This window comes from Scophthalmus maximus, chromosome 17 (genome assembly GCF_022379125.1).
Source record: "Scophthalmus maximus strain ysfricsl-2021 chromosome 17, ASM2237912v1, whole genome shotgun sequence".
Lineage (NCBI taxonomy): Eukaryota > Metazoa > Chordata > Actinopteri > Pleuronectiformes > Scophthalmidae > Scophthalmus > Scophthalmus maximus.
Genome location: NC_061531.1, coordinates 6,953,747 through 6,975,828, shown reverse-complemented (window position 1 = coordinate 6,975,828; position 22,082 = coordinate 6,953,747). Strand labels below are relative to the sequence as shown.

The following is a 22,082-nucleotide window of genomic DNA, read 5'->3' as shown; positions in this document are numbered from 1 at the left end:
TTTGTGCCAATGCTGATAAAACTCCATTAGATATGCGTTCATTGTCACTCGGCGTCTTGCATGGTTTTCTTCCTTTTGAAGATATTTCATAATCCGTATGACGAAAGCGATTACTAGATTAAGTTACTCTGTATCTGCCGGATGTGTAAATGAGCATTTGTTCGCTTACACATTCAGAGTATACATCTATAAAAATGTAATGTGTCACACTAATAACGTGTTACATGTAACAGATTGTAAAAGAGCCACTTTCATCTATTTTGGACCGGCAGACTTTGAAAAATGGAGAGATAGATGGTTGGGGGAAAATGTAGTTGTTTTTCGAAGACATATTAGCTGAGCTGCAGGGTGTCGGGCCCACATTATTCAAATTGCCTCTATATTTTTAGAATCTCAGTAGTAATAGTAGAATGGACTTTGCACCACTGCTCAAATAGCCGTCAGGAGGAGAAGCCAAGTCACCTCTGTGTGTCACGGAAGGATATGTCACCGCAGCAGGAGGGTCGGTGTTCCTCACGGGGCTTGGTCACTGAGGTACTGCCGTGCACTGAACAACTTTGGCCCGGGCTGACAGTGACCTTGAAGTCGGACGGAGAGGTTAAAGTTTGTCAGGAGACACACGGGGCTCACGCGACTGCGCTACTTGCCTGAGCTGACTCAGCTTCTCACCCAGGGGTGGCAAGGACAGGGTCGGCCTGGGTGCGTTTATTATCAGCTCCCTCTCCAGAGCGGTGCTGTTCTAAATGCCGCGCGCCAAGTCTGCTTTCACAACAGTTTTAGCTGCACAGTGATATGTATATTTATATTTGCCATCAGGGGAAAGTGATGCCTTCTTTTAAGCCGTGATCCATACCACTGTCCAATGACTGATTCGAAGAAGAAAAAATCTTTGTTTGAACTTGTGTCGCATGTAAAAATGGATTTCTCCATTTCCGAAGAAGTTGGTTTCAAGAACACTGCCAACGTAATATCTTTCCTTTGTGTTTTTTTACATTCACCGTCATCGCTCATTCATCTAGTTGTTTTGAAGCATTAGACTAGGTGAAAATATGATTTGTACATTTTTATTTTGAGGGCATTTGCTTTTCTTACCGACCTTTTGCTTTTCCCTGAGAGGACCTGGTTGTGCTGAGCATTCACTCACAACTGGATGCTATCGCGACATCATTTATTGTTGGTTTGAGCCTTTCTTATTGCTTCTTTATGAAATTTCTGGATATAGGGTAAAGTGGTATTCACTATTTGGGTTAAAAGGTTCAATGGTTTTCCCTGGGTTTTGAAATCACAACCTCCTGATCAAAATGTGTCTGTGTCATGGGACGCGTCTGAAGATAAGAGACAGAGCAGCACTGTCTCTCTGTGGCGGCTCAAAGATCTGCAGCCAGACTAAAAGTGAGCACAATAGTGACTATATATAGTGACTATATATATATATATATATATATATATATATATATATATATATATATATGTATGTATATATATATTTGAGCATTACCAAAAATTCTTGCAGAGGGAGAATTACTGGATGTACTACCTGAACATCTTGTCTCCTCATGGTTTACATGAGGACCTGAGAAATCAGCCTGTCTATCATTATTATAGCCTACCAACATATTTTTCTTGTACCTCTTACACATATTTTTGTTACCTTTTTTCCCCTGATGGATTGTGGCAACTGCTTGTTATTGTATTTCTATCGTAGCGTGTTTAAAAAAATTTAATAAAAAAAGGAATACACTAGAGAATCACAAATTTTGCGGTCACTGGCTTTATGTATTGGTTAAATTACAAAAACAATTACACAAAACAATACAAACAATACGCATTAATGTATATATTATAGCTTAGATAATATAATAATAATATCCATAAATATATCCATTTCAATTTTCACAGCGCAGGTAACAGCCAGCAGCAACACAGGTTACAGCGACAGAGAGGGGGTGACTTCATGTGCAACGATACATTTCAGTGGTCCGGTTAGGCATGAGTCAGTTAGTCGGTTAGCAGAAGGCAAAAATGACAGAACCCAGATTTCACCTGAGCTGTATCGCGCCTCTTAAAAAAACAGGGACTCGGTTTAACGTGTTAATCCCTAAAAGTAGCCAAATACTTACATGTGTCGGGCTAGACTTCCAGCAGAGGCTTCTGGGAAGGTAAAGTGTGTGCGAGGTTTGATTTTATTGCAGGAGAACATGATGAAAGTTATGATGCTGGTTGCTGGAGACGACTTATTGTTCGTCTGTGCTTCTTTCATCCCTCACTCTGTCTGTTTTAAGCGGCGAAAGGCTCGCGAGGTTCAGCGTGTGTCACATCATCGTAGTCAGATCAAGCACGCGTGCATTATCTTAAATATGAAGACAGCTATATGTCTCTCTGATGGCAGAGTGCAGTGGATAATGCCGCAAGAGGCTACGCTGGGTCCAGATGTTGCTCAATCTGGAACATGTTCAGCTGCTGTTAAGAACTGAATTCATTATGTGCTTTGCGTGATGGATATTTGTCAGTTTTAAGGTTCAACTTTCATCTCATTTGACCATTTTTAAGATTTTGTACGGTTCCTGGACCTTCGTACATTAACAATCTCATTTTGTTTTTAATTCAGACTGCATGGCAATGCACCGCCTATGCTATTCTATATCCATGCCGAAACCCCCGACAGTGTGACTGCGACCAAGCGGAGGGAAATGAAGGCACAGAGGCGCGTTGTTCATCAAACACACTCTGGTGGCTGTTAAAGGACGCGAGCAGGTTGTTAGTAAGTCAAGTGTGCAGGGCATCGGCCTGCATACGGTCACCTATACGTTAAAAAATATCTCTGGGTGTAGTGTACAGTTAAGAATTAACCCACATGGCAACTGGAACATATGTATTTGAAATAAAAAGAAAGAAACAAAGTGTATCTATGATCAGCATCTACCTCTGGAGCTGTTGGCACCGGCCAAGAGGCACAACTTACGTGATGGAACTGGGCTGTAGTTAACTTTTATTATATCAGAAAGTAGATTTAAAACCAAACACACGTGCTAGGTTATGTCTGACAAAAGAAAACTGTTTTCCTTTTTCCAACACGTTAAAATAAAACAAAGCAGAATTGTCTGGTAAATGATTTTACGGCGTCGTGTAACTTCATCTTGTGTTTTTTTCTTGCCCTGCTTCTAGATTTCCCCTGGGATCAATAAAGTATTTTTATCTATCTATCTATCTGATCGCCGGGCACTTACATCTTCCAGGGTTTACTTTCGTATACGCAGACACAACTGAATTTATGGTGAACTGATCCCAGTCCTGCTATAAAGACAAACACTTTATGTAATCTATTATGTAAGCTTATAACCTCTCTCTCTCTCCGAGGCCTCAATCATCCAACTGCATAGCATATCATCAGGACCACAAACTCTGTGACAAATGGAATCATGATGCACGGGTACAGCAAGGAAGCGACCAGAGAGGAGCTGAATCCGAGAGAAACACAGACAAATGTTACTGGTACAAAACGATTTCTGATGCGAAATGCAGGCTGCCAAATAACAAAACGTTCAACCAAACATAAAAGTGCAAAATGAAAATCGGACATTAAAAGATTCAACCACACTTTTCTTTGTCTTCCCCACCCCCATCCATTGAATTGAATATTAAACATGCACTCAGATTAATTCCATTGAAGTCAGCAGCAGATGCTCTTCACTGCAGAAACCTGATATGTCGGGAACTAAAATCCTCATTGAATAACTACACAAAAGAACTAAGATATTTTTTTTTCCTTTACAATGAATGAGAAAAGAGTTTTACAGAGGATTTAAAAAAATTATCATATAATAAATTAACTTGCACTAATGTGCCAAGAGCTATTTTAAGGTATTTCATAATTACAGCTACCAGATATGCAATATCTTGTTGAGTATCAGTAAACTAAATAAAGTTGCAGTGCCTAAAATCTCTTCAATAAAATACCTAGTGAAATATATATGTATTTATATATTACTTCGGGAAAAAATCTCTCCACAGACATTATTTCTGAGGAGGCAACATCCATCACACTCATCAAACGTTCAGTGTAGAGAAGTAAATGTTCATGTCAGGCTTTGCTGGTCTGGTTTAATGCACCTATTTTTTTGTTTCTTTCAAACTGTTTATCAGTTCATCGCAACTGAACAAGGCGAACGATCAAGTTCATGAAGTGGGCAGCGAGTTGCCACTAAAGTTGTTTTCACCGACCCACTAGAATTAAAGGAGGAAATAACATTTAATCAATGATTTTTACGAATTAACTGGTCGTCTATCGGTTATAGCTTCCAAAGTTGCAAGGAAAGAAAGAAAGAAAAGAAATAAAGACTATTGTTGAGACTTCTACAAAGACTGACTATGATGGAAGTGACCTCGAGAACGTTCTCTCTCTCAGGTTAGAGGTTCCTGCCGCCGTTGATGACGTTGCCTCCTGGAGGGGCGATGTGGATGGAGTCCAGGATCGGCCGCAGTATCTGGCCGAATGGTCTGGAGATGGATAGAAGAAAGATATTTGATATGATATTTTGAACCAAATCATAGGGAAGCATATTGCTGTCACACCAGAAAAACAAGATATACAAGATAAATAAGATATACGTGATACAAGTCATCATCAGTCAGAGCACAGATTAATTTTGTTTAGAATTTATATCAATCAAATGGTCTCATGGCACGACAGCAGTTTGAAACAGAAGTGTTTCATAATGAATCCACTGGGTTACATGGGTTAACTCAGGCGATCCGCTCCGCGTGTATCACTGCGTCCGCTGAGCCTCTGTCTTGCTCAGATTAGATCAGATCGGGGACAAACTTTGAAACACTTTGATCACATTGTGAGTGTGAGTCAGGGGCGGCCGAGGGACCGAGGTCTACACTCACGTGGAGAGGACTTCGGACGGAAGGTCGGTGATGTAGGACGGGATGGAGTGGCCCGTCAGAAACTGAGCCACCTCGTTGGTGAAGGTGTTGCAGTTGTGCTCAAACAGACGATACCGGTCACCTCTGAACCAAGGGAGGAATGGAAGGGAGAGAGTTAGCAACAAGCATAAAAACCCTAATGATTATCATTATTATATAAAAAACTAGAAGCTTTTTCTGCCCCTCTGGACATATTTACGAAGGGGCTGTATGTGAGAATGCAAATGTTGCTCTTGTCATTTTTTTGGAACTTTTCCTGCCAGGCCCCCAAGTGAGCCAATATGAGAATACAGAAGAAAAATCACATCGAGCGAAAGGACGCATTACCCAGGCACCACAACTCGACTGACTGTTCCGGAAATTGTTCCTGCTGCGTTCTTCATATGTTAACGGCAAACTCCGGACAATGTCTGGATGCATTTTTCCGGACATTTTCCGGAGTTCATCTTCGAAAACAAGCTTGTGAGAGAGAGTCACTCCACCTGTATGTGCTTTCTCCCAGGGAGGAGAGGTAATCCATGAAGATTTCCTCGGACACCTCAGTCTCGCCCAGCTCCACTACTGTGTCCGGAGGTCCCAGCATTGTCCCGCCCTGACAAACACACAACATACAGTAACATGAAAATGTTATGTTTGATTGATCTGAGACTTTTGTCTCCGAGAGCGAAGATTCAAAATCACAGGATCAGAGGACCTTGATCCTCAAAGAAATGAATTTGTATCACTTTAATCTAAGCTCTCGACAAATTAGAAGAACGGCAAATCTAGGCATTTGGAAAAACACGCAGAGGGGAAGATACTTGCGGCGCAGTTGGAACGATGTTTGACAGTAGAAAGACTTTCCCTCTAAACTACAGAGATGACACTTTCTAGAGCTGTCAATCAAGAAAATAACAGTTTCTCTGCCAACTTTTTTTTCCCCGTCAGGCCTTATTATTACAAACTTTAAAAGATGATGTTGGCAGCATTCTTTATATTTTTCTATCTTTCTATTGTATTTTCTTATTGAACTTGAAAAGAACTAAACCACCACAGCGTTTATTGCGCAAACAAGTTTTTCCTGTGTAACCTAAATCTAATGGAGCTTATTCCTCTCTGCCATAAACCTGCATCATCTTCCACAAACTATTAAAAACACACAACAAAGTCGCACTAGGTGACATGTTCATTCGCTGCAGTGAACATGGATTCTGTCATTTATTTTCCCTCCCATCGATCCCGTCTTCACTGTCCCGCTGGAAGGCATAATACCAGCTGAGAATCATTCATTTGAATCATTGAATCAGCATGTGAATCATTCATTTGCTGATTTGCTGGGAGGATTTCTAGTGATTGACAACATCTCAAAATAGTAAACTTGTAACCTGGTGGTGTGTGTGTTGCACATGACAAAATGGATTTCATCAATCGATGGATTTTATAAACACAGAGTCCATACGAATTTTTAACTGGAAACAAACCGAGCGCTTCTCTGTCGAACCTCTTGGTTTGCAGGTGTAATGTGGCTGTTTCACTTACCAACAAAACAAGTCTGGTGAAAGGGGCCCACCGGCTTTGCACTTCAAATGTTTGACAGTGTGTTACCCTCCATGTGTGTGCTACGTTTTGAGAGAGAGATTGCCTACATCTCCTCCTCCTCCTCCTCCTCCTCCTGAGCTAGTTTGATGAGACTTTGGCAAAACAGGAGTCAGGCCGACTTACCGGCGAACAGCTGGAGATGCCCTCCCCTCCGAAGAAGAACTCATCGCCGTATGCCACTATAGCTGTGTGCCTGGAGGAGAGGCACAACATGAACACGGAGGTGCAGCCAGGTCAGAGGAACTTCATATGACTCAACAGTTTCTGTGGCATTTATTTAAAAAGTACAATTCGTAGACAAATAACAAAACCACAAACCATTTCGCAAATGACCAGGATTCCAGTATTACAATGATGGCATCATATGAATAAATATACTTGACTTAAGAAGAAAGAGTGCAGCCTTGGATAGACTCATGCCAGAGGTGTTAGAAGTGACAGAGTCCTTGAAGGAGCAGTAAGTGATTTTGGAGAGAGATTGTGGTCTCGGGCTCGGTGCCGCAGCCTCGGGTACGGGAGGCGGACCGGACGTGCCAGCGGTGTCGGGGAGTGATGTGTTCAAACTGCACACATAGTGTTGTGTGGTGTGGGACACCCCTTTTTTATTATTTTTTTCAATTTAGCCAGGGGTGCGCTTACAAAAAAGTGTCTTCAATTAAAATCGCTTACTGCCCCTTTGATTGTGTGATGTATTGTTTTCTGACAAAGTGTGTGTGTTTTACAGGAGATTTTGAAATGCCCATCTTAAATGGGCCCCTGACCTACTTCTGACTGAGCTACACGTTACACAAGAAGCAACGTTTTCATGAGTCAAGCGGACAAATCAGCAGAAAGGACAGATTCATACCATATGCCATCCAGCTGTTTACCTGGAAAAGAAAAGGAAGAGGAGTAGGTGAGAGGAGAAGCACGGCAGCACACGATCTTCAATTCAAGCTGAACTGACACTGACACTGAAGCATTAACATGTCAACCCCCAGTTAACACTGGTACACTGGTACACAGCAGTGGGACATTTTAATCTAGAAAGTTTCCGTCCAATAAGGCGATCATGATCTCAGGTCACACACTCACTTTCAGGTTTAGTTTCATTTAATGACAAACACACGCCTGGACAATGCTGCCCCATGATTTGTATGCACATTGTGCACTTGTTGTATTTATTGTTGATGTTGCCATGTGGTGTGTGTGTGTGCGCGCGTGTGTGTGTGTGTGTGTGTGTGTGTGTGTGTGTGTGTGTGTGTGTGTGTGTGTGATGCTCACTGACCACGTCTTGACGAGGTCTCACGTGTAAAAGAGGTGTTTTATCTCAATGTGACTTCCAGGTTGCATTGTGGTTACACGTCAACCCCCAGTAACGACCGTGACAAACATAAAATCAGCCACGATTTACGAAATTAGATGATTCAAATAATAATGATGATGAAATAATGATGTCTCAATAAGTGTAGATCGCTTGAGAGCAGAGAGAGGGCATCGATCTCCACCCGGCGTTTGTTATCATCACCTGTGAGATCCCGAGGCCAGGCTGCATCGGATTCCTCTCCGGTCTGTACTTACCTAGCATGATGGGGCTGAGGCTGCGAGCCATTCCTCGCGATAAATCATAAATATACAGCTGGACATTGTACCGCGTCGTATTCTTGTCCATACTGTACAACCCCTGAAATGTCTTCTTTCTTTCTTTTTTTTTTAGCTGTGTTTTTCTGTTTGCTGGCTCGGCTAGTAGGTATCTTTAACCGCACAGCTGACTGGGCGGGGCGCCGCGAGATGACGTCAACGCGCCCCAAAGATCACTTGCGTCTCGATCTGCTTTTCAAAATAAAAGCTCCGGTGAGCTGTTTGAACGACACACCGAAAGCTTTCTTGGTTTACAAAAGGGTTTTATTTTGAAGGGAAATCGTTTCCGGGTTTACGCCGACTGTCGCTGAATGACTTGACACAATTTCATAGGAGATAACAGATGACAGGGATGTTTTATTGCATAATTATGTACCATGGTCCGTTTACAGTATGACCATACTAACTAATATCTAAAGCTCCACGTGTTGTTGTTGTTGTTGTTTTGAGAGGCAATGAGAAAAAAAATATTCTTAACTTTCTAAACTACACTATGAACTTTTTACTATAAACTTATTTTTTAATTAAGTAATTTAATTATGTAACTATGCTAATGGTTTGTAGTAGAGTATTTCTGCAGCAACATTAAGGATCAGCCAAGTAATAGTCCAGCACATCACCTCTGTAAAACCCCAACATAGCATTTGGGAACTCATGTAAAATATATTTATTCTTTTCTTTCTTTTAAGACTTGCATAATAAAACACTTTTGAACAGATAGCCCTTTGACAGAGCTAGGACACACATATGCAAGAATAGAATCAATATACTTGTCTAACTCTTAGCAAGAAACTCAAGTACACAGTATTTTCCTAAACTAATCCAAGAACACGTCTAATACCTGTGTTAAAATCCTCCTCAAAACTAATTGCAGTAACCAAGCCCTTGCTGAGAATGTTACAAAAAGAAGAAGGAAAAAAATCCTTGTTCTCTCAAAGTATCAGTGTCTGTGACAAAAAAAACCAACCTCTCATAAAGTCAAAAATGCAGACCCAGCAAACCCACTTCAGGTTCCACAGGCCACAAAAAGACCCTGCTCTTCCTTTCTGCAGGAACTTCCTCCAAGAAATCCAAACCTGATTAGAAACCAAGTCAAGAGACCGAAGACACCTGCCCTGAGGAGTCCCCCTACAGGTGTCTCCATCCGGTAAGTGTCCGCCTTCCAAAGAGACCTGGCTCGCCTGTGCTTTAAGATGCTGACCAAGAAATCCAAATGTCACGAAGATCTCCTGCCGACACACTCCACTCCACTAAACTTCCCAGCGTGCAGTCCGATAAAGAAAGTAGATGCTCATAATGTCGTTGTCTTACCCCGCTGCCTGCTCTTTCCCTCTCAGTCAGCCCTCTGTCGAGCTGTCCGACCTGCAACTCAAAGCATCTTACTTTTTCAACAAAAAAAACCAGCAATTAGAAGTAAAATCGTCAGGTACAGCACAAAACTGCTCTGGCAGCACATAGTTGTACTCTCTCCTACCTTGTCCTGCTCTCCACATGACTCATAGAGCACATAGGATGGATCATTTAAGGTCTGTGGTGGACTGAAGGAGCTGAGCTGGAGAAAAGTCATGTGGTTCCACCACAAGAGAGCAGTGAAGCCTTCCTAGGGGCCCTCTGACACTATGCAGCAAAGCCACACACTGATCAGAGACCAGTCAGGTGGTGACAGTAAACGCTGCTGCTGCAGATTTACCTGCAGTGATCACTGGCAAATGCCTCTGTCTTCAGTGGAGGCACATAAGGGTTTTGAATGTTTGCATTTGTTCATGTTGATGTTGATTTGAAGACCAGATACGAGTAGTGAGCTCCTGATGAATAATGTTGTCATGTATTTGTGATGATGATGCTGCTACGCGTTAAGATTTTGATATTGTTTTCTTTGGCAGAGTTGTTGATGCTTTTCCTTAGAGTGCACAACGCACATCATGGTGTTTTTGTCAGTCGCCCTCTTTTTGTCAGTCTGCTGTCTGTGATTACCAGTAATTAAGGAGGAAGGAAAGGAAACGAAAAAACATCCCTCATTATTTTACAGTGATTGTTATCGGCTCTCTTTTTTGGGGGGGAGGGATGGATAGGATGAGGAGCAATAAAGCAGGTGTACCTGCTGACGGCAAGACGGATCTCATTCTCATGCATGAACTGTTGAATCGTTTTGAACAGGACACCCCAGAAAATTACATGAAATGGACATAAGACATATGATGAAAAATAAATGGGAAGTGGGCTCAGGGTCCCACTGAACATTACTGTCACTTTCTTGCTCCTGACCAAGAGGGGGAAGAAAATTTAGCCTCCATCACCAGCCTTTTTTGAATTTTTTGTTCCTGTTATGTTTAGTCCCCATTGCTTTGGAGATGTTAAAAAGAATTGCATTGTGTGATGTTTTGTACACACCAAATACAATTGTCAGGGCTTGATTTGAGGAGGAATGGTACGGGGTGAAAACAACTTGATGAAGTTCATCCCCCTTTTAAATAAATCTTCACAAATATGATTCTTCATCCTGTCCATCTTTGAATGAGGGTTACCAGATTAACATTTTGTAAAACTGAATTGTCATTTTTTTTGTGTCTTTCAATGCCACAACAGTATTACATGTGTCCAGTGTGTGTGGTGGCCACGTTTACAATACTTTTCATGCTCAATCGTCCACAAGTCGCCCTCATTTTTAAAATTTCTAAAATGGGTGGTATTTCCTGTTGAGATTTTTCTGTGCTCCACTGATGGTCGTTTCCTGGACCTTTGCCTCCCCCACTTCCAGCAGGCCTTCACGTCAGTCCACACGAACCAATGCGACTGCCCGGTCCTCACGTTGTTAAGACAACACCATGATGAATCCTTTCTCTGAAAATTTCTGATAATATGCTAATATGGCAGGTCAATATTAATTCAGTGCCAGTATAGTCTATTATGAATTGTATAGATCTAAAGCTGAAAATGGATCATTTTTTTTTATTCATTTGAGACAAGTGACGTGCACAAACAGAGACTAATAAATCTTCCATCATGCCCCACAATCTTTATTTCTCAAGTATGAAGACCAGATGATTAATGGCATCAAAGTACAGATGACACTGCATAAAGAGTTTGCATTTTTCCCATGAATGGGAGAAGGAACGATGCATGTGTTACAAAAAACAGATTTTGGTGTGTGCCTCTGTTTGATGTGAGGAAGTGGAATGAGGTCAAAATGTACAACAAAGTTTGGTGCTGCAGCTTTGACAAACATTTAATCTGTTAGGATGAAAATATTTATATATATATATGCACATCAGCAGCCAAACTCTTAACAAAGGCCTATTGAAACGGATTCCCCCATTACAAAAGCAGAATGCACTCATGGGTTTTATTCTGTTAATAAATAAACAGTTGTTGTTGGTTTTTTTACCTGACAAAATGACTCCATTTTGCACTTTGCACAGGGGGGAAAAAAAGCGGCAGAAAAAAATTAAAAGAAAATACAATTGAAAAAACATGAAAATACAAAAGAGATATGAAAATACAGTTTACTTGGCAAGTCAAACACTGGTAAGGTGGGAATGTGGGATGACGAGGCGTGTTTTCTTTTTTTTGTCTTAGCATTAACCTTCTATGGAACAATCAGACACAAGGGAAAAAACAGACATACGCACAGAAGCTGATGCTCTAATACAGATATCCAATTCATGTGCGAACTGAGCCATTAAAAAGTGAAAGTTTGATTCAAATGTTTTTAAAAAAACACTCTGATAAAACATCCCACACTCACAGGAAACGAATAAAGAAAAGAAAGGCCGCGAGACCACACCGAGTAAACACAGACTGAACACGTGCGTCAAAGCAACTTGCAGAACAATGTGGCGCAGAGCGTGTCCGTGACATCTGGTACAGAACAGACCAACACAGTAGTCCACTGTGGTAAAGGACACGCGGAGAAATTCACCAGACACGACCGCATAAAAAAAGTCCTCACCGTATCAGGAATCCTACAAATCCCCAGACGGACCGTCAGGCGCATCTGCTTGGAGGGCTCCGTAATTCCCTTTTTTGTCCCAAGTAATAAACGCACAACGTAAACAAGGCCCGGCATATCAAATGGACCTCGTGGCAGCCTCATACAGCTCACACTGTATTGTGTAAAAATGAAGTCCTTCTACAAAAATACTTTTTTTATTTTTGCTGTGTAAACATATGCAACCGAAGGCACTGTCTTCTCATCCAGCTCGTTATATAAATCATATAAACCGACCTGTGTCCATATCGTGACGTGACTGAGCCTGACTCTTAACACTTTGACGTTAATACTGACCACAGCTTCGTCTCCCGCCGACTTCACGGTTGGCTTTTTATAATGCTTTGCGTCAACCCAGCCTGTGGAGTGATGTATGCTCACAACAACGCATTAGCATTGACCTACTCAATAACACTGTCGGCTTTGGGTAATGCGTTCATCTCTTTGCTACAAAACACTGCATCCCATTAAGATGCTGCCCTTAAAAACCGTTCATCGTATTCAGGGGTGGGGGGGCAACAGCACTGCTGCAGTCTCCAGGGTTCTCCAGTATAGTTCCGCGTAAAACAACTCCAGTTTGTGCATTAAAAAAACCCCAAAGATGATCGAATACTGTTAAAAGAAAATGTTCCCTTTATAAAAAACGGTTACATCCAGGGTGGGGCTTCACCTGTGGATGTGTGGCTGAGATGACATCAGAAGAATGTTGAAACTCCAGTTATCTGATCAAGGACAAGCAGAAACAAAACTGGCTATTGGGTCCAGTGTTTACCGGAGCTGCTGTGCTTCTGCGTGTCGGGGCAACGGGGTGGCGTTTCTGTCTGCATGCTCGGGAAACGCCGCTAAAATGTTCAAACAGAAATGATCCTGGCGAATAAAATTTAATGGAACCTAATGAACCTTGGTCTTAAATAGAGCAGGAGGCTTCATTTTTGTGTTCTGTAATACATGAACATCTTTCTAGATCTGTGTACGAGGTATAAAACGATTCTGATAAAAATCCCTATCATGCTTGACACAAACATTGCACTTGCACAACGGGAAATAAATTAAGGTGACAGCCAACACTGGAGTGCAACTACATAATAAACTGATCTAATGACACCTTGTTTAAGTAAATCGCCCACTTTTTACAAAGCCACCACGTCTGCGGCGATGGCACGAACCGAAGGGGGTTGCTGTGACACCACGCGCGTGGAGCACGGCTCTGTGACATCACTTCGGCGAGGCCTGTGTGATCACCACAGCTGGTCACAACAGAGCTGTGACATCACAAATCGCAGGCGTGGGGCGTGACATCGACATTCGGAGTGTAAGACACCGGAGTATGGAGTTTTGTGTTTGGGACTACACTAAATGTTGGGGACGCCTGTTGTTTGCACAAGCCGTATCCCAACTGTCCCACTCTCACTTGTGTGCTTCTCATTGTTGTCGTGATTCCATTAAGAAAAAAACAATATAAATAACAGCTGTTACCTGGCTTCACTGTTTGTGTGTGTGCTTCCTTAGAGAAGTGGGTGTCCCTAATGATGTGGACATTCAGTGTGGAGCAGACAAGACTGGAGAACAGATCTGCAAGGCCAGAACAAAGGGAGGTGTCACTGTTAGGTAGGAGTGTAGGATTATTTCATTACATAAAAGAAATTTTTTTTGTATGCGCATGGAAATCGAGTCACTCGTTGAGGATCGAGTCGGGTCTCTCGTAGCCAAAAAGCCTGAAGTCGGGTTCGTACAGCTTGTAGAGTTCTCTCCGCGCCTCCACGGGTACGGCGTTGAACCAGTCGGCCTCCCAGCTGCTGGCCGTGAGGTTCCGGTGGGTGGTGGGGAACTCCACCACGTTGTCCACCCGCAGCTGGCGGAGGAGGTGCTCGGCATCCTCCTCTGCCGTCTCCAAGTGACCCACAAAGTCGTACTGGATCTGGCACGGATGGCAGAGCCGGTACACCTGCCGCCAGTGCTCATTGAAGGGCATCTCCTTCTCTGTCTGAGGGTCCAGCAGGTACTGGACGAAGTGGGAGAAGGAGGGATGGACACCAACTGCGAACGCCTCGTCCACAGAGGCGGGGGGCGTTGGCTGGTTGGCGTAGCGGCGCAGCATGACCTGTGCAAAGCGCCGATAAAAGTCCTCGTTGCGCAGCTCAAACTTGTTCCGGTAGGCGGAGATGAGACGCACAAAGGGGTCCCGCACAAAAAGAAACTTGGTGTACTTCTTCAGCTTCACCTTCAAACATTAACACATAACGTATCATTATCACACATACAGTATAATGGATGATAAATAATAAGATGCTCGAGGACATGGCAGATTACTCTACAGCTTATAGAAACAACAGATCTCTGTGTGACTTTTTTGTAGCAAGATGTTCTCTTATTCAAGTGACATCTGCATTCGGGTGCAGATGGTTTAGTGAGGTGAGGAAACTGTCCTGAGAAATTCAATCCAAAAAAACGTCTCAAAAAGTAACATTTTTATGAAAGTATAGGAATGAACAAGAAAGAGAATATGACACTGACATCATAACATGTCAGTCGAGAGATATTAAACCCCAAATGCTGAAGTGGTGTAATTGTGCAATGCTTTGCCAGATGTATCTGCCTCAAAAATGTCTCTGTGCGTATAATAGCTCTGTGAGCCATGCGGCTGTTTGGTGTGACGCATAAGAGTGATAGATTGAAATAGTGCCGCCAAATAAAACATTACGCAAAAGCCAATCTAGAGGAGCCATCTCTGGTCGTGCAGCACTAAACGGTTAAAGCAGGTGCCACATTCACTTTGGCACAGTCAAGTTCACAATTCATCAAAATAATACCAAAGAGGTGAAGCTCTTCATTAGGGCTGCAACTCACGGTTATTCTCATTACCCATTAATCTGTCGATGACTTCATCAAATAAAACGATTAGTTGTTCGGGCCATAAAGTGGTGAAAAATGTTGACTGTGTTTCCCCAAACCCCAAGGTGATGTTTTGATTTGTCCACACACACAAAAGATATTCAGTTTGTGTCGTACAGGAGCAGAGAAATCAGAAAATATTCACATTCAAGACGTTGAAATCAGAGAAGGTTTCCATAAAAACTGCTTAAACCGATTAATCGACTATCAAAATAGTTGCATATCCATTTAGTTGTCGAATAATCGATTAACGGTTGCAGCTCTGCTCTTCAATTCTGTGCACAAAGCCTCACCATGCAGCATCACGAAATGCCAGTAAATGTCAATGACAACGATATGATTTTGTTTTCTGCTAGGCCGTATTATAAATGACCACATGATGCACAATACAGTACAGACCTTCATGAGGTGCCTTGCGAACTTTCCGTAGCGTTTCCAAAACTTGTTGAAGGTGAAGTGCATGCTACTGTTGTGGACCAGGTCCCTGGGGATGGTCAGCGGGTCTCTCTGTGGGACGCCGTCCTGCAGCAGACTCTCACTGAGGACGATCATGATCCGCTTCCAGTTACTGCACGCCACCTGAGGGGGGCAGGGGAAACATACGCAGTCAGGTTAACAGGTAGTCTTAAAAAAAAAACAAAAAAAAAAAAAAAAAACTCTAATAGTGCGTAACTAAGGTCTTATTTTTTCTGAAAAACCAAAGCCGAGGGCTTCAGCTTCTGGTTGATGTAATAGATTCCAACGCGGATACTCGCGTACCTTCGGGACGTAGCAGTAGATGATGCCATGCCTGTCGTCCACGATCAGGTGGTCGAGCTCCTTGTTAGGGATGTCATCGAATGAGCGGTTTTTGCCGGGAAACGCCACGCTGTCGTTGGAGCACATGTCCTGCAGTAACCTCCGCCGCTGCTCCTGAGGAAACACACGACTGTATTATCAGCGACTAAAATCATCTGAAGTTCATGAGCGAAGACAGAAAGAAAGAAGTCAGCGAAAGAAGAAAGAAAAGAAAAGAAAATGAATCAATATTTCAAGGCTGAAAAGCCTTCATTGATTCTCTTCCATTATAACCGTTGTATTGTATCAAGTTGACAATATTTGAATCAGAGTAGCTGCTGTTGTCAGTCAATTAGATTCCATATATATTTTGCATTTGCAAGGTCCCCCTCTTAAATACAGATATTTTGACTTGTTCTGTTTATGTTTTGTCCTTATTAAGGGACCAATACCAGCATGAAATTGGTTCCTATCATAACTATCATTAATTTTTATGACATATCACATATCATGTTGTATATATCATGTTGCAGAGGGAAAGGACTATAAAACATTGACTACCACAACAATTATCAATGATATTAATATTCAGAATAATAATGTCAAATATGAACCTGTCTGTCCCGGAGCTCTGCTGCCAGTGGCGTCAGGTGAATCTTCCACTCCTGCCGTGGGACATAGCGCTCTTCCGCCTTCTCCGATTGGTTGCCTGTGTCAACAGGGGCGGGGTCTGTGGGTTCACCAGTTCCCGGTTCTAAGAACTGGTTGACAAAGGCGTCAATGTCGGAGAGGAAGGATGGGGTCCGAGAGGTCTGAGGCCGCTGCTGGGCAGGGGGACGCGGGATCTTTGGCCCCGGCGACACGGGCGTGTGCAAATACAGATGAGAGGCGCCAACGTCGTCCCAGTAGATGATGATGAGGAGGATCATGAAGGCTGAGCCCAGCACGACGAAGATGCGGAACATCCTGGACGTTCCCATGGTGACTGTTGCTTTGTTACAGGTTCACCATAGCAACAGGCTTACGACTTATACAGGGGGTGTCTCTACTGCATCGCCATGGCAGCAGATTGAAATTGTTACCTGGATCTGTTCATGTGATCGCCAGGGTTCTTGCTAAAGGGTCACCATGGCAACTGAGTCAAGGTCCAGAAGCTCTCCTCTCAGCATGGCGATGGATAAACAGCCATTGTAGCGGTCTGTGGTGGGAATGGGCTTGTCATGATGCTGGTGCACAGCAGGAGTAGAACTGGCCATCCGTGGATCAACATTCAGCTGTTTTCCATGGCTGCAGCAGCCTGCAGACAGAGACAAGAGAGAGGAAACCATCGTTATTCATTTCAACTTTCCGCTCCCATTCCTGAAAAAGAAAAAACTTATTTCATCAAACCATTGAACGAATCTGTAAGAGAGCCCGACCGATATATCGTTTGGCCAAAAATATCGGCCGATATTTGCCTTTCACAGATATATTGGTATCGGCCGATGTGTTAAGAGCCCGACCGATGTTACCGGCCAACTGATATGAGCCTTTAAATGTGCATTTGTGATTACATTTTTGGTTAAAATAAATGTTTATTTTCTTAATTCAAGTTCTATTTTTTTGTTTGTATTTGTAATTTTTTTCAATTTATAGTTATTTATGGTCAAATTTATGCTTAAACTAAAATATGAAGCACCTAATTACATTTCTTTGTCATAAAGGTTTGATAACGCCATCTTAGAATCATTGACAGATTTAAATATATACAAACACATACATATCGGCCTATGTATCGGTATCGGGAATCTTGTATCCCAAATATCGATATCGGAATCGGCCCCAACAAATCCATATCGGTCGGGCTCTAATCTGTAATTTTGTAAGCAAAGTTTGAACATCAAGAAACACTGACAAACAGACAAACTCATGCAGAAGCGAAGAATTCAGCAGTATAGTGGGGGGGGGGACTATAATAGCGAATCAAGTTAAATGTAAAACATAATAATAGACTGAGGTTTTGAAGCAAGTGTTCAGGAGGATGTCTGAATTCCTTGCCTCTTTGATTCCCTTCTTATTCAGGCACCTATGCGGTGCGGTGGTGAACTCTTCCAGACTTCTTTCAGAAATCCTTCATGTGTGTGCGAGCGTGTTATTCTCGCTCTGCTGTTACTAACTGGAGTGAAGGAGTGAAGGAGTCGGAGCGTTTCTTGAGCTCAGCTTTTTTTGACAGGGCACGCAGTGAATGTCTCCCTCACCTCGCCGAGCTGACCCAACTCCCACTCCCCGCAGTAAAAATCACAAGTGGTCGTCAAATATCTGAGCGCTGTGAGGCTTTGCACACTATGAAGTCATATATACGCTTTGCACTGCACAAGTGTCCTGCTGTACCTGCATCTGCCGGGCTGCCTATGGACAGTACAGTGTTGGCACACTTTTATGCTGAGCTGAAGTAATAAAAGCCCCTATGTTAGCCAACCTTTGAGAGGAGGCCAGAGGCAAATATTTTATAGCGCTTACTGAGACGCGTCCTGTGTGCACAAAAAACCCCACCAGAGCTCACGAGGCTCATGCGGCCTGCAAAATAGACTTATTACCCCGTGGAACGATTTCCTGAACTTTACGGTCTAGAAGACAAACACACACAGTCTGTTCTTACCCGCCGCTTATCTCAATCACAGTTCACGTTTCTTAATTACACCTTTATCTCAGGTGCATCTTCTCCTTCCCGTTCCGAGTTTGGCAGTCAAAGGGTGCCTCGTCGTTGCCGACGGCTTCTAAATTTGGAGTTCTTGTGCAACAGTCCTCCTGCTATTCCCCCTTTCCTGGAGCTAAGAGAGGACCATTGACATGGAAAATCATCATTCCCCTCTGCACTCCTCCTCCGCTCTGCTCACCAACGGATCAACTGCCATCCAATAATGTGCGAGGGGGAGCAAATATTATGTATTAACCTTTGTTAGTGGTGGAATTAGAGCTGCAACAGTTAATCGATTAATTGATTAGTAATCAACTAATAAATGAATCGCCAACTATTTTGATAATCGGTTAATCCGTTCAACTAGTTTTTATGAAAGGTCAACATTTAAATGATTTCAGCTTCTCAAATGTGATTATTTTCTGGTTTCTTTGCTCCTCTATGACAGTAAATTGTGTGTGGACAAAACAAAACACGATCTTGGTGTTTGTGAAACACAACAGACATTTTTCACCATTTTGTGGGACAAACAACTAATCGATTAATCTGTCGATTAATCGATAATGAAAATGATAGTTAGTTGCAGCCCTAGGTGGAATATAACAAAACACATTACGACTGTACTACTAAGTTACTGAGTATTTCCATGGCATTTTTACTTCATACTCCTACTCCATTCTAACCCTCTACTTTTTTTTAAATCCAAAAACACACGATGACCATAATGAAGTGTTATGTGTTGTAAAAGAATAAACAGTGTTTAGAATTGTTAAAATGAACTAGTCCTCAATGAACAATAGTAAAATGCTTCTTATGCACAAGCACAAGAGTATAATAGGATCAACTGGAGTGTAATAAAATACAATATGCACTGAAAAAAGGTTTCACCAAAACCAAGCTGGTAACGCAAATGACTTAAGTTCCTCCAACTTAAAGTTAACAAGTTAACACAATTAATACATTTAATTTGAAAACACGTTATTCATTTGTTTTCAGTGTAATACAGATAGATAGATAGATAGATAGATAGATAGATAGACAGACAGACAGACAGACAGACAGACAGACGGACGGATGGACGGATAGATAGATAGATAGATAGATAGATATATAGATGGATAGATAGATAGATAGATAGATAGATAGATAGATAGATAGATATATAGATGGATAGATAGATAGATAGATAGATAGATAGATAGATAGATAGATGGACAGACAGACAGACAGACAGACGGACGGATGGACGGATAGATAGATAGATAGATAGATATATAGATGGATAGATAGATAGATAGATAGATAGATGGACATATGGATAGATAGATAGATAGATAGATAGATGGACAGATGGATAGATAGATAGATAGATAGATAGATGGACAGATGGATAGATAGATAGATGGATAGATAGATAGATAGACAGACAGACAGACAGACAGACAGACAGACAGACAGACAGACAGACAGACAGACAGACAGACTGACGGACGGATGGACGGATAGATAGACAGACAGACAGACAGACAGACAGACAGACAGACAGACAGACTGACGGACGGATGGACGGATAGATAGATAGATAGATAGATGGATAGATGGATAGATGGATAGATAGATAGATAGATAGATAGATAGATAGATAGATAGATGGATAGATGGACAGATGGATAGATGGATGGATAGAAGGATGGACAGATGGATAGATAGATAGAATGTTATGGACAGTAAAGGCTGAATACTGAATGAGTATTTTGGGATGCAGAGGAGAACCGACCCTTTTACATTTCTCAGTTCTGTGTTGACCTACATGCTCGTGTCTCTACTCCCTCAGTGTCGACATCATGTCAAGGAGTCTCTGTTTTCATTTCCATCAAGTATAACACACACACACACACACACACACACACACACACACAAACACACTCTCTCCCACTGTACATGCGTCCTGTTGCCCGCCCGCAGCAGGATGCCAGACGACCGGCGCACAATCTCGCCTTTGAACGGGCTGTTCCTCGCGCTGCCGGCATGTGGCGGGGAGCGGGGCGGCCGGCCACACGAACGCGGGGACCGCGAGGAGGAGCAGCGGGCGGAAGGGAAGGAAAGAGAAACAAAAGCAAAACAACAACAACAACAACAAAAACCCAACCACAACGAGCTGCCGCGCACAGCCCGACGCTGCCTGGCGGCGTCTCGGAGGAGTCACGGCGCGGAGCCCAGGGGAGGGACGGCGGGGAGAAACCCCCGTGTCGCTACCGGGCGGGGGGGCGGGGGGGGGCGACCTGTCACGGTGCTTTTTGTGATAACGGTAGAAAGAAAGGGAAGAACAAAGAAGAGTTAGGATAAACAAACGGGACCTTCTCACCTCCTCTCCGCGGCCACAGCCTCCAACCAGCGCCGCGTCAGCTGAGTCTGCCTCCTGATGATGATGATGTTCCCGTTCTCCTTTTCTCTTTTTTTATACATCTCGCCCGAGAGAAGGAGCGCGAGCGCGCGAAGTATCGCGAGAGTTCGACGGTTGGCGGTTTCTGCAGAGAGAGAGGGAGAGAGAGAGAGAGAGAGAGAGGGAGAGATAGAGAGAGAGCTCGTGAGGGGAAAAATTCACTCTTCTGGGTCAACTCCGGCATAACACGTCTCCACTGTTGGATGATTAATGTAGACAGCTCCCTCCTTCCCTCCCTCCCTCCAGGTTCCATCCCACAGAAGCAGTGTGCTGAAAATAACCCTGCTGTACCTGCAAAAATACAAATGTCACAATCACTCCAAAAAAAAAAAAAGGTTAAAGAAAAAAGAAATAGGCCAAAAGAATGATAATAAGGAAATGTGGCTGCGGGGGGCTGTGTCTGTTGCTTTTGCTGCTTCAAGGCCGATGCGGTTGAAATCCTGTTATTTCTGAGCTCTTTTCATCCTGTGACATCAAACGTAGCAAGGCGCCCCAACAGAGCACAACACACACACACACACACACCATCTGCTTTCAATCAGCATCACATCGCCTAGTTAACCCCCGCTCCTGATTTTACTCTGATCGCTGCGTTCTCATGAATATTCTTAATATAGCTGTGTACCCTGGCTTCTGTTTTGATCACACACACACACACACACACACACACACACACACACACACACGCGCACACACACACACACACACACACACACACACACTCAACACACACTCACTCACTCACACACACACACACACACACAGCATGAGCACACCAATGTAAAAAATATTACATAAAAATCAAAAAAAAAGAGGAAAAGAAGTTGCCATGGAGATGTTTGTCATTTCTAATCATCATTCTGTCAAACCAAACTGTGTGTAAAAAACAAAAAGTCGAACATGCAGTGTGGTAGGAGTAGAAATGATCAGCCTTCGTATTTCACTGCATGGATCAAAATCCACTGGCAGGGACTATAGAGTAAGGTGGATGCAGTGGTTTGGGATTCCTATATGCAATGCATATGCCAGATATAAGTATTTGTCTCTCCGTGTCTCTTGTCATAGATGGGATTATCTTTCAGCCTCATGAAAGAGGTTACTCTAAATCCCCTTCTGGCCCGCACATTTTTGTCGAAGTGAGCGGCCTTCTTTACGGCTATACACGTAGGTTTGCTGTG

The 22,082-nt window shown here is 42.9% G+C and overlaps 3 protein-coding genes across 3 annotated transcripts in view; all 3 read right to left on the bottom strand.

The window, feature by feature from the left end:
• Positions 1–1,753: 1,753 nt before the first annotated feature.
• Positions 1,754–8,286, bottom strand: LOC118289451 (desumoylating isopeptidase 1). Its single transcript, XM_035616480.2, has 6 exons — positions 8,068–8,286; positions 7,355–7,376; positions 6,631–6,700; positions 5,412–5,521; positions 4,891–5,013; positions 1,754–4,497 (listed from the first exon to the last, which is right to left on the bottom strand). Exons 1-6 carry the CDS (start codon positions 8,156–8,158, stop codon positions 4,407–4,409), a joined length of 507 nt encoding a protein of 168 aa, XP_035472373.1. The 5' UTR covers positions 8,159–8,286; the 3' UTR covers positions 1,754–4,406.
• card11 (caspase recruitment domain family, member 11) overlaps positions 7,733–22,082 on the bottom strand; it is a 31,337-nt gene continuing 16,987 nt past the window's right edge. Inside the window, exon 26 of the transcript XR_007029903.1 lies at positions 7,733–7,762. The gene's annotated coding sequence lies outside the window, so the exon portion shown is untranslated. The remainder of the gene's footprint in view (positions 7,763–22,082) is intronic.
• LOC118289449 (carbohydrate sulfotransferase 12-like) lies at positions 11,129–21,516 on the bottom strand. Its single transcript, XM_035616477.2, has 5 exons — positions 20,827–21,516; positions 16,399–17,081; positions 15,767–15,919; positions 15,407–15,586; positions 11,129–14,336 (listed from the first exon to the last, which is right to left on the bottom strand). Exons 2-5 carry the CDS (start codon positions 16,762–16,764, stop codon positions 13,788–13,790), a joined length of 1,248 nt encoding a protein of 415 aa, XP_035472370.1. The 5' UTR covers positions 16,765–17,081; positions 20,827–21,516; the 3' UTR covers positions 11,129–13,787.